We start from the raw sequence: 13,026 nt of genomic DNA on the forward strand, positions 1-13,026 counted from the left end.
CTCTTAAACTCTTAACAGCATTGCAGAGGCTCTCCAGCTGTATTGAAATAGCACCTCAGCATTGAACGGAACAGGGGTTCCTGCCTGAAACACAGCCGTAGGTGCTTTAATCTGGAACCATATAGTTTCATTTTACTATATCACCTATGCCTGGTTTCAGGCAGAATCCACTGCTTTGTTCAAAGTTGATGTATTTCAATACAGTTGAAGAGCCTCTGCAATGCTCTTAGAGTTTAGGGGTAATACCGAGTGTGCCGAGGTGTGAATGGGTATTTGGTTCGAGGGGGAAGTATATTAGGGTAGTTGCACAAAGCCACCGTGCCAGGGTGGCATAGAGGTTAGTGCATCTGCCCATGTAGCAGGAGACCCTGGTCTGAACCCTGACCTTCGTACAAATTTCCATACATCGCTTCAGTCTGCATATAATATCCTGAAAGGTAAAATCATTTGTTGATGAAATAATGGCAGACGTATTTGTTGTTGCTTTGTAGATTTGGCACTTGAATGTAGGAGAAAAACTTCAATTATTCGAGTAAGTAAATACTAAATTTATAAAAAAGAAACGAAGTTAAACTGATTTTCAGTATTAAAAAGTTTCATCGCAACTGTTTCCCCTGAAATGGCCATAAATTTACATCTCGTGCTACATATAAATCAGCAGTTTTCTTTTCCTGTGTTCATTTGAATTGTCTCATCTTACACATAACTCAGCAATTTTACTTTCCTCCATTTATTTGCATCTGTTTTTGGAATTGTGATTTTTTTTTCCCCCTTAAAAGAAGGAAAGACATGGAATGTCCCTTCTCAGGTACACTCATGAAATTAGTACAATATATAAAAATTATTATTCCATTGTGGCAGGGTGCTACAGCAACCAGTTTCCAATCATTCCAGAATAAAAACAGTCTTGGTTGCAAAATTAGTTAATATGAGTGACACGTTTCACCCTTTTGGCACATCATTAGTTGTGTAAAAGTAGCTGGATGTGAAACCCGCCTGTCATAAAGCCGTATAAAATGGATTCTTGTGTTCATTTTCCAGTTTATGTGGCTGTATGATGGAATGTAACAATATTATGAGAAGGAAAGTTACTACTCACCATGTAGGGGAGATGCTGAGTCGTAGGTAGGCAGATGTTGTGCCTATCTGTGACTCAGCATCTCCGCTATATGGTGAACGGCAACTTTCCTTCTTACAATATTGTTATATTCCATCTTGGATTTCCCATTGTTTGATTTATGATGGATGGGTTACATGTCCAGCTACTTTTGTAGAATCTGATAATGCCCGAAAAGGGTGAAATGAGTCATTGATATTAACTAATTCTGTAACTGAGACTGTTTTCATTGTGTATGCACAACTTTGCTTTGACCTTTGTCAATACACTGTTACTTGTTTCAGGAGGAGAGAGTGTATTCCGTCAGTAAATGTCGTCTGAAACCAGCAAACAAGATGTTTAGCAGTGTGAATCACGATTATCAAATGATATTTACGGATGAGACAACAGTTGTGTCATGTAATGAAGATGACGTGGACATCCCTCGCTATACATTTCACTTTAAACCTCTAAACAAACTTCCTGACATTGATCTCGCAGTTGGTAAGTAGATTTATGTTGAAGAGACTGTCTTCACGAAAGAGTCTGTGCACAATTTTTGTTCGTAGTCAGAACACACCTCATTTGAAGCACTGAAGAATGTAGTTAAAACCAGAATACAAGTCCTAAAATATATAAAGCAATGAATGAAAAAGCAATTCTGGATATAAAATATTTTGGACTGGTGATGCTTTGAAGTTTGTGTAAATTTCAGAAACATCTCATTTTGAGATCACCTGTCGACTGTGTTTAAATACTTCATTGCCTGACTTGTCGAGGAAGATAAGATACACAAAAACAGTAAATTAGTTACATAACTTCAAACTTCTCGTGCAGTTGTCGACTCGAGCAAATATCTGTACCGAGCTTACTGTACTGTATCTGCCCGGTACGGAGTTTTCTTACGTAAATGATCTGGCAGTTTTTATACACGTCATTAACTAAAAAGTTCACACAGTGTGATGTATATGTGCACATTTGTTCTATAATACAGTACAAGCTGCTATTAAAACACCTTAACACAGGGAGAGATGGATCCTTATTACCTCGCGAATAATATGTACGACGGAGTGGTTAGATTAAAGGTAACAGTTTGTCGTATAGTCGAGTCTGAGTCGTCGGTAGGCACACGACCGAGATTGAGAATGTTTCTAAGCTTTCCAGTTAATTCTTTTTCAGGGCTAAAGGAACAAGTACACAGGCCATCATTGTCCCACCCACTACAGTGTACCAGTCTCAGAGTTTGACTGGGGGTGAGTGGTTGTATCTAGTGAAATTGGTGAGACAAAGGTGGAGATGAGAAGTGGAAGAGAGATTAGAAAGCAGAGTAGCTAATGGTAGCTAGAAACAGTAAGTGTGCAGGTCAGGAATGTGGCACTCGTGAGCTCACCCTAGTACAGGCAGGGATGGCTGCAGGTGGCTCATAATGGTGTGGGAGAGTGGATTGGCAGAGGGAATAGAACAGAGGAAGAGGGGGTTCAGAGGAAAGAGGTGGAGTGCAGAATGGCACGGATGAGGAACGGAGGTGGGGTGTGGGACAGGGGCTAGCAGAGGTTGAGGCCAGGAGGACTGCCTGCTTGAAGGCACGTTGTAAGGACAGTTCCTGTCTTTATGGTGCCGGTATTGTGTGATTCAGCAAAAGCTGCAATTGGGGGAGGGATCCCGATGGAACAGATTGTGAACCAGCTGTTGAAGTAGAGAATGTTGTCCTCAACACACCCCTCCAGCTTTACTCTTGGCCACAGTTTTGATCACGGTCAGCCGGTTAGCAGTCAGGCTTATATAAAAAGCTGTAGAGTTGGTGTACGGTATGACTGCTTTCACAGATGCCTCGGTCTGTGATAGGGTAGGATCTACAAGTGTCGTGTGGGGCCGAACCGGAATACATTGTGCATCACAGGTGAACAGAACGGGTCTCGCACCCGGATATCACACAGAATACCGTCAGTACGGTGAAGGGTTCGGAGTATGTGTAGCGCGAGGTGGATCTCATTTCGTAGATTGGATGGTCAGCAGAATACAGCTGTGTGATGTGCGACAGAGGAAATTATTTAAGAAGTGTAATTGTAGCTATTCTACCTTACTACATCTCGAGTTCCTCTGATGTACTCTTTGGAAGTAAGCGTGCATCATACATTTTATAATTCCTTATTCATTTTGTATAAACAAAATTAATAAGGAATTAAGATATTAGGGTATGCAGATGATCTAAACATCATTAGCGATAGGAAAGAATCTGTAACAGCAAATCGAATGTGTTAATCGACGCTAGTGAAGATGTAGGTCTAAGGATAAGTGAAGACAAAACTAAATACCTGGTTACTACTAGAATGCCGACAGCAGTAGATCGGGAAATGTTAAAAGAGCTGGAGATGTGCAGTTTGAAAAAGTGAACACATTTAAGTATCTAGGCGTGGACATCACTTCGAGAAATGAGATTGAATCCGAACTGAAGAAGAGATTACGGGCGGGAAATGCGTGCTACTTCTCACTGAATAGATTACTTTCATCATGGATATTGTGTAGGAATTTAAAGATCAGAATATACAAAACAATTATTCTACCAGTTGTGCTGTATGTGTGTGAGACTTGGTCTCTCACTGTGCAAAGATGAAAAGCCATTTCGAGTATTTGAAAACAAAATTTTGAGTAAAATTTTCGGAGCAAAAAGGGATGACATTAGCGGAGAGTGGCAAAAACTGCATAACGAAGAGCTTCACGAACTCTACTCGAGCCCTGACATAATCAGTATTATTGAATCACGTAGGCTGCGATGGGCGGGTCACGTAGCTCGAATGGATGAGGGCAGGGCAGCGCGCAGAGTACTGGTAGGGAACTTAGAGGGAAAACGTCCTGTGGGTAGAACGAGGCGTAGATAGGACGACAATGTGAAGGCTGAGTTGAGGAGTCTAGGTATTGAAGGTGAACGGAATGAATGGAAGGAAATAGCCCAAGACGGGGATAGGTGGCGAAAATACATTGCTGCGGTAATGGACTCTCGTATCTGGTGTGACCAGTAAGTAAGTATTATCAAATACAATAATTTCTTAATAACTAAAAATGGGCACTGTGCTACAAAAATATGTAAGCAATCACTTTGCCTCTGCATAGTTTTCCTGGCGCTGGGCATACTTCAGTAGGTTGTTGTTGCTCCTCATAAACCAGACTTTGGTACTTTTTTGAGTTACGTAGCTTGTACTGAAAAGATGTGTGCTGGCTATGGGACGCTACATTAGCTGAGGGCAATGTTTTTAGCTCTACTTGACTTGTAGTGTACTGAGTCTAGTAAGAAATGTTGTCATAACACTACATATACGTGAGTATATTGTACATATTATTCGCAATGTGAAGTTTACGCTTCAATATTAGGTTGTTTTTCTTAACATATGTACAAACTTACACGTATAAAACATTGTACGATATTTTCAGTTTGTATGTCAGCATTTCCAGATTAGTTATGTAAGAGAAATCCATACTGTACAGATGACATGTTGTATAAATACTTATCTATATTTGTAAAAACAAAGATGATGTGACTTACCAAATGAAAGTGCTGGCAGGTCGACAGACACACAAACAAACACAAACATACACACAAAATTCAAGCTTTCGCAACAAACTGTTGCCTCATCAGGAAAGAGGGAAGGAGAGGGAAAGACGAAAGGATGTGGTTTTCTAAGGGAGAGGGTAAGGAGTCATTCCAATCCCGGGAGCGGAAAGACTTACCTTAGGGGGAAAAAAGGACGGGTATACACTCGCACACACACACATATCCATCCACACATATATAGACACAAGCAGACATATTTAAAGACAAAGAGTTTAAGCAGAGATGTCAGTCGAGGCAGAAGTGCAGAGGCAAAGATGTTGTTGAATGACAGGTGAGGTGTGAGTGGCGGCAACTTGAAATTAGCGGAGATTGAGGCCTGGTGGATAACGGGAAGAGAAGATATATTGAAGAGCAAGTTCCCATCTCCGGAGTTCGGATAGGTTGGTGTTAGTGGGAAGTATCCAGATAACCCGGACGGTGTAACACTGTGCCAAGATGTGCTGGCTGTGCACCAAGGCATGTTTAGCCACAGGGTGATCCTCATTACCAACAAACACTGTCTGCCTGTGTCCATTCATGCGAATGGACAGTTTGTTGCTGGTCATTCCCACATAGAATGCGTCACAGTGTAGGCAGGTCAGTTGGTAGATCACGTGGGTGCTTTCACATGTGGCTCTGCCTTTGATCGTGTACACCTTCCGGGTTACAGGACTGGAGTAGGTGGTGGTGGGAGGGTGCATGGGACAGGTTTTACACCGGGGACGGTTACAAGGGTAGGAGCCAGAGGGTAGGGAAGGTGGTTTGGGGATTTCATAGGGATGAACTAAGAGGTTACGAAGATTAGGTGGACGGCGGAAAGACACTCTTGGTGGAGTGGGGAGGATTTCATGAAGGATGGATCTCATTTCAGGGCAGGATTTGAGGAAGTCGTATCCCTGCTGGAGAGCCACATTCAGAATCTGATCCAGTCCCGGAAAGTATCCTGTCACAAGTGGGGCACTTTTGTGGTTCTTCTGTGGGAGGTTCTGGGTTTGAGAGGATGAGGAAGTGGCTCTGGTTATTTGTTTCTCTACCAGGTCGGGAGGGTAGTTGCGGGATGCAAAAGCTGTTGTCAGGTTGTTGGTGTAATGCTTCAGGGATTCCGGACTGGAGCAGATTCGTTTGCCACGAAGACCTAGGCTGCAGGGAAGGGACCGTTTGATGTGGAATGGGTGGCAGCTGTCGTAATGGAGGTACTGTTGCTTGTTGGTGGGTTTGATGTGGACGGACGTGTGAAGCTGGCCATTGGACAGGTGGAGGTCAACATCAAGGAAAGTGGCATGGGATTTGGAGTAGGACCAGGTGAATCTGATGGAACCAAAGGAGTTGAGGTTGGAGAGGAAATTCTGGAGTTCTTCTTCACTGTGAGTCCACATCATGAAGATGTCATCAATATATCTGTACCAACTTTGGGTTGGCAGGCCTGGGTAACCAAGAAGGCTTCCTCTAAGCGACCCATGAATAGGTTGGCGTACGAAGGGGCCATGCTGGTACCCATGGCTGTTCCCTTTAATTGTTGGTATGTCTGGCCTACAAAAGTGAACAAGTTGTGGGTCAGGATGAAGCTGGCTAAGGTAATGAGGAAAGATGTTTTAGGTAGGGTGGCAGGTGATCGGCGTGAAAGGAAGTGCTCCATCGCAGCAAGGCCCTTGACGTGCGGGATATACAAATACACAAATATCCCGCACGTCCAGGGCCTCGCTGCAATGGAGCACTTCCTTTCACGGCGATCACCTGCCACCCTACCTAAAACATCTTTCCTCATTACCTTAGTCAGCTTCATCCTGACCCACAACTTCTTCACTTTTGTAGGCCAGACATACCAACAATTAACGGGAACAGCCATGGGTACCAGGATGGCCCCTTCGTACGCCAACCTATTCATGGGTCACTTAGAGGAAGCCTTCTTGGTTACCCAGGCCTGCCAACCCAAAGTTTGGTACAGATTTATTGATGACATCTTCATGATGTGGACTCACAGTGAAGAAGAACTCCAGAATTTCCTCTCCAACCTCAACTCCTTTGGTTCCATCAGATTCACCTGGTCCTACTCCAAATCCCATGCCACTTTCCTTGATGTTGACCTCCACCTGTCCAATGGCCAGCTTCACACGTCCGTCCACATCAAACCCACCAACAAGAAACAGTACCTCCATTACGACAGCTGCCACCCATTCCACATCAAACGGTCCCTTCCCTGCAGCCTAGGTCTTCGTGGCAAACGAATCTGCTCCAGTCCGGAATCCCTGAAGCATTACACCAATAACCTGACAACAGCTTTCGCATCCCACAACTACCCTCCCGACCTGGTAGAGAAACAAATAACCAGAGCCACTTCCTCATCCTCTCAAACCCAGAACCTCCCACAGAAGAACCACAAAAGTGCCCCACTTGTGACAGGATACTTTCCGGGACTGGATCAGATTCTGAATGTGGCTCTCCAGCAGGGATACGACTTCCTCAAATCCTGCCCTGAAATGAGATCCATCCTTCATGAAATCCTCCCCACTCCACCAAGAGTGTCTTTCCGCCGTCCACCTAATCTTCGTAACCTCTTAGTTCATCCCTATGAAATCCCCAAACCACCTTCCCTACCCTCTGGCTCCTACCCTTGTAACCGTCCCCGGTGTAAAACCTGTCCCATGCACCCTCCCACCACCACCTACTCCAGTCCTGTAACCCGGAAGGTGTACACGATCAAAGGCAGAGCCACGTGTGAAAGCACCCACGTGATCTACCAACTGACCTGCCTACACTGTGACGCATTCTATGTGGGAATGACCAGCAACAAACTGTCCATTCACATGAATGGACACAGGCAGACAGTGTTTGTTGGTAATGAGGATCACCCTGTGGCTAAACATGCCTTGGTGCACAGCCAGCACATCTTGGCACAGTGTTACACCGTCCGGGTTATCTGGATACTTCCCACTAACACCAACCTATCTGAACTCCGGAGATGGGAACTTGCTCTTCAATATATCTTCTCTTCCCGTTATCCACCAGGCCTCAATCTCCGCTAATTTCAAGTTGCCGTCACTCACACCTCACCTGTCATTCAACAACATCTTTGCCTCTGCACTTCTGCCTCGACTGACATCTCTGCTTAAACTCTTTGTCTTTAAATATGTCTGCTTGTGTCTATATATGTGTGGATGGATATGTGTGTGTGTGCGAGTGTATACCCGTCCTTTTTTCCCCCTAAGGTAAGTCTTTCCGCTCCCGGGATTGGATTGACTCCTTACCCTCTCCCTTAAAAACCACATCCTTTCGTCTTTCCCTCTCCTTCCCTCTTTCCTGATGAGGCAACAGTTTGTTGTGAAAGCTTGAATTTTGTGTGTATGTTTGTGTTTGTTTGTGTGTCTGTCGACCTGCCAGCACTTTCATTTGGTAAGTCACATCATCTTTGTTTTTAGATATATTTTTCCTACGTGGAATGTTTCCCTCTATTATAACCTTATCTATATTTGGTCATTTTTAATGATTTCTTGGTGAGTTAGCTGACAGTTTTCCACTGATTAACTGTTCTTCTGTAATGCACAGAACAATTCAAACAGTACAGTTATTATACTCCTATTAAAATATCGTTGTTACTAGACAGACTGCAATGGGGTGAGGCAGTGTTGCCAATGTGCAGCCACCCACGCTAGACAGAGCTCTGCATGTCCATACAAAATGGCCAACACAGCTAACATGTGGCACTCGAGAAGGGACTGTCGTTGGGGTGACAGCTGGCAACTAACACTCGCCTTCATCTCCTCTCTGCCTCTCACGTGATTTCTCAGAGTTTACCTGTTGTCCACCTGCATCAGAGGAGTGGACTGCAAACTCTTACATACTGGCCCCGCAGTTATTCTACTATAACTGGTTTCACAAGTGATCGTGCAGTTGAAACAGTGTCAGGCCATGAAAGTATGTGAATTCAAAGAATAATAATTGTATGGTTAATCCAGAAGGATCACTAATGATAAGCAACAGAAAAAATTTGTTTATCGATTAAATTCTTTTCCATTCACAGCAGTCAGTGGCCCTGCTGGTAATCAATTAGTGAGTGTATATATGGAGTGCTAATTAAACACACGAAATCACAGTTAAAGCTTATATATGAATGTCGCCTAGTGAATTCACTGGAGCAACAATTTATTTAACTGTTATGTAAATACAAAATCTTATAGCGGCTCAGTTTCACTAAAGCCCAATCGTTAGACCACAAAAAATATTTCTCACCACTTCCTTACAATCCATGTGTGAGATATGGCATCAGATATCACCAGTGTTTCACTAAAAAGTAATTTAAACTCTCAACTGGTGCTCATAGGTTAAAACTCGCAAAAATGTTCAGGTATCAGTTGATGGACAAAAAACAGAAAACTGTTCCAAATCCCGAGCTGCCGTCGTGGGGTGTTCCCTTCTAAAATGTTAAAAATATAAAACGTGTGCAGCCAATATGTCACTAAAGAGACAGACACTGGAACTTAATGTAAACCAATATAACTACTAACTCCCTGAATGACCAGCAGCAACCGAACAAAGGCTCATCGACTCTCGGCCTTGAACGTTCTTCACATCACATGAAGCCTATGGTTAACGTGCTGAGAGGAGAACACCTTCCATCGTTGATCATTCTCTTGCTTCACAAATAGTTCTAAGCTTACTGGTTCATTATCAGACAATAAGAATATATGTATGGCCAGCACATCCCCTCCTCTCCCTACAGTACACACACACACACACACACACACACACACACACATATTCACCACTTCAAATCATTAGTATATAATTAAACATTGTCTGCTTATATTGAGGATCTTGTTGCACACTTTTCGATGTTGCTTTCTGAATTTGTGTGTATTGCCCTATATTTTAGTTGTACACAGCTTAATGGCCAAGTGAATGATTACCCGATTAATTACTAGGGCTGTCTAAAGGAAAGGCCAGTAGTCACTCTGTGCTAATCAAGGGAGTAGTGAGACCGACAAAAACCACAGCTTTGTTGGGTTTGGCCAAAAAATTTTTAATTAATTGAGAACAATGAGTGGGTGCTGTGAGTGGATGGTTCCATTGTGATGACTGGAACTTTGCTTTTGAGACATGTGTTAGGAAAGTTTGGATTACTGTTCACAGTAGCCAACATGTCCTGTGCAATCTCCAAAGTTGCTTCTCCTCAGTTGTTAGAATTTCTGACATGAATTTTGCTAAGATCCAAATGTTCCATTAAAATGGAAAGAATGGATCCGTTATTAATTTTAACCTCGTCTTCCAGTTCTCTCGCATAATTTGTTCATCCTACATCACCAGGGTCCTTATTTGATTAGTAACAACCTCGTTTGCAGATGTTGGGGCCCTATATGAACTTGCTTTAAAGTGGTTGTACCACCTCTCATTTTTCTGTGTGGTACCCATTGCTTCATCCCCAAACACTTGTCGAATCTTGCCGGCTGTCTCAGCTTGAGAATTGCCAAGCTTAAAACAAAATTTTATGTAACAATATTGTTCCACGTTTCATGCCATTTTGCCCACGCACAACACAAAATGCAACAACTACCACTTAACATTTGTTAACGTGTCAGTGGCTAGTCAGCGACTGGTTATTTCGTAGTCCTGAAAAACAAATCAGATGTGCACACTATGTATGCCTATGAATATTGAGTGCACATGCCCCATTACTATTTTGTTGCTTTCAATAACAAAAATTAAGGTCAGATAATTTTTGAACAGCTCTCATACTAAATACATTTCAAATCTTCACATATGATACAGTGAGTAAGAGCGATTTGTCAGGGTTACACAATGCTGCATTCATATTACAAGTATCTCTGGAGGATTCAGTGTTCTGGAGCTTTTACATCATAATCAGATGCAATTAAAATAAACTCAGTTATGATTGCCCTTGATCTTGATAAAAGGTTCGACAGTGGCAACTGACTACTGCAGCCATTGTCTCACACTTCGTTTGCAGTCAACATTATATGCACGTGTGTGCTATTAATTTCAAAGGTATTTTGCACAAGTACCGAAAAAAAAATGGTTCAAATGGCTCTGAGCACTATGGGACTTAACATCTATGGTCATCAGTCCCCTAGAACTTAGAACTACTTAAACCTAACTAACCTAAGGACATCACACAACACCCAGCCATCACGAGGCAGAGAAAACCCCTGACCTCGCCGGGAATCGAACCCGGGTGTGGGAAGCGAGAACGCTACCGCACGACCACGAGCTGCGGGCGCACAAGTACCGATTTGTGTGTACTTTCCTAATTTTCATAGCAGTAGTAGTAGTTCCATTTTTTTGTATCTGGAATTTCTGTAGAATTTTTCTAGGTCATGAACTAGATTTCAGCAATATCAGCTTGTGCCACATTCATAACTTGACATGTTGTCCACTAGTATAGGCTAAGAAATTATTTGTCTGCTCCAGTCTTTCTGCTTGCCGTGATGACTGGTACATAATTACCTGCAATAAGAGGTGGCCGATAATGGAAGCATTCCCATGTCTACAGCTGTTGGCAGCTGACAGGCTTAAAAGCTCTTAGGAGCTAATTTTCTCCTTAAAAACTTTGGTTAGGAAATTATTTTGATTATTGTACACAAGCCACTGTTCTTTTATTTTGTTTCTCTATGTGCAATTACCATTGATGTAGTAAATACTACTGTTAATGTTGATAAAGAAATTACTTTGATTACTGTACACAAGCTACTGTTAACTTATTTTATTTTGCTTTTCTATATGCAGATATCATTGGTGTAGTAAATACTATTGACAGTGTTGAGGTTGTTACGGTGAGAGCAACAAACACGGAAGAGAATAAACGTGACATTACCATTGTTGACCAGAGCAACACCACGGTAAAGTAGCTTGTGCTTGTTGTGTTGTGCTTAACTACAACACTAATTATTTTCTATGAATCTGCACTATTTGAGCTTTGTATGTGGCTGTTTTATTGCTGGACTTGTCAAATTTTCAGCACTTTGTTTCATTAATACTAACTTTCGTTAAACCACGTGAGGTATAGTGTTGTCCTAATACAGACTACTTCAAATTTTGTGTCACAAATGCCATTAGGAGCTATTTCTGTATTGGCATTGTTATTTATGTGCACTCTCTGAAAATGGTTTAATATCCTAACAGCTGAACTATTTCTTCAAATCATTTATAATGCATGATGGAAAAATTAGTTGAAGATAAGAAGCTCATGTTTCATGAAGAGTACCATTAAGCCCACTTATATTATGGAATAAGAAAATTTTCATTTAATTGGACATTGCTCTTCCATTAAACATGTTCAAAAAATTGTCTTTGATAAATACAGTACAGCACCAATTTTTTTCTACTGTTTACAACATTTTTTAATCCCATCAAATTTCTATTGTTCACAGTATTAAAGTGCACCCAGTTTTGCATTAACATGTTTATTATTTTCTGACAATTAACATTAGTAAAATTATGTTCATGGTGATTTCGCAGATAATGGTGCTGGTATGATGTCGGGCTTAAGGTAATGACCACAAGTGGTATGCCGGGGTCTCCCTGCTCTCCGGATCTACATCAGTATTATTGGCTACAAGACAAAATAATTCGTGGTGCTACTGCTGTGTTCCCTATTACTGCTAACTTAACAATATCTGTTAACCGTTAACTCCAAGAAAACTCTCAGCATACTGGCTGAATGAATAATTTTCAATAGAATTCAGATGATGTTTTATAAGTGCGTATTGACAGTCACTTTTTCCCAGTTGCTACCAATCTTAGCTTTCAGTACTATGTGCTAGTTTTCGGATATTATTGTAGCCATATTATTTCCGTGTTAATTTTGCCTTGTGATTATGATCATTTACAGTGTGGACATGTACTTCCCAATATTTGTAGCTAATACTGTAGTTTTATTTACAATACACAGAAGCACTGAACAGCATAGCCTGTTAATGTAGAGAAGGTAGATTGACTGCACCAAGAACACTTTCAATACTGACCACAGTCCATTTTCAATTGACACAGTTGCTTCCATCAGCCACTGTGTAAACCATTTTGATTGTGTATTGTGTTGCTTTGTGAATGAAGTGTTGTGTTGTGTTGGCTGTGTAAGTGTAGTTTATCCTTGTCAGTTTCAATGTGGAGAATGTAGTGTGTGTGTGTGTGTGTGTGTGTGTGTGTGTGTGTGTGAGAGAGAGAGAGAGAGAGAGAGAGAGAGAGAGAGAGAGATACTGTTTTCTGTGGAAAAAAGTAAAAATTCTCAGGAAAAATAAGGTTCATAGAGTTTCAAGATACCTTTGTCCAAATTGAAGATTGTCTTCAAAAACGAAAATTCAGTTTTATTAACTCCAAATAAGTGTTCCAG

At 41.8% G+C, this 13,026-nt stretch overlaps 1 protein-coding gene across 4 annotated transcripts in view; it reads left to right on the forward strand.

The window, feature by feature from the left end:
• The window catches only part of LOC126210582 (replication protein A 70 kDa DNA-binding subunit-like), a 339,516-nt gene that overhangs the window by 122,395 nt on the left and 204,095 nt on the right, over positions 1–13,026 (forward strand). For 2 of the 4 annotated variants that reach the window (XM_049939847.1, XM_049939848.1), the window contains exons 12-13: positions 1,402–1,600; positions 11,424–11,536. In XM_049939847.1, coding sequence (XP_049795804.1) covers positions 1,402–1,600; positions 11,424–11,536 — 312 coding nt within the window. Of the gene's footprint in view, positions 1–1,401; positions 1,601–11,423; positions 11,537–12,155; positions 12,478–13,026 lie in introns of those variants that run through there. The other 2 variants (XM_049939849.1, XM_049939850.1) reach the window with 2 other exon arrangements.

Source organism: Schistocerca nitens, chromosome 10 (assembly GCF_023898315.1).
Source record: "Schistocerca nitens isolate TAMUIC-IGC-003100 chromosome 10, iqSchNite1.1, whole genome shotgun sequence".
Classification (NCBI taxonomy): Eukaryota; Metazoa; Arthropoda; class Insecta; order Orthoptera; family Acrididae; genus Schistocerca; species Schistocerca nitens.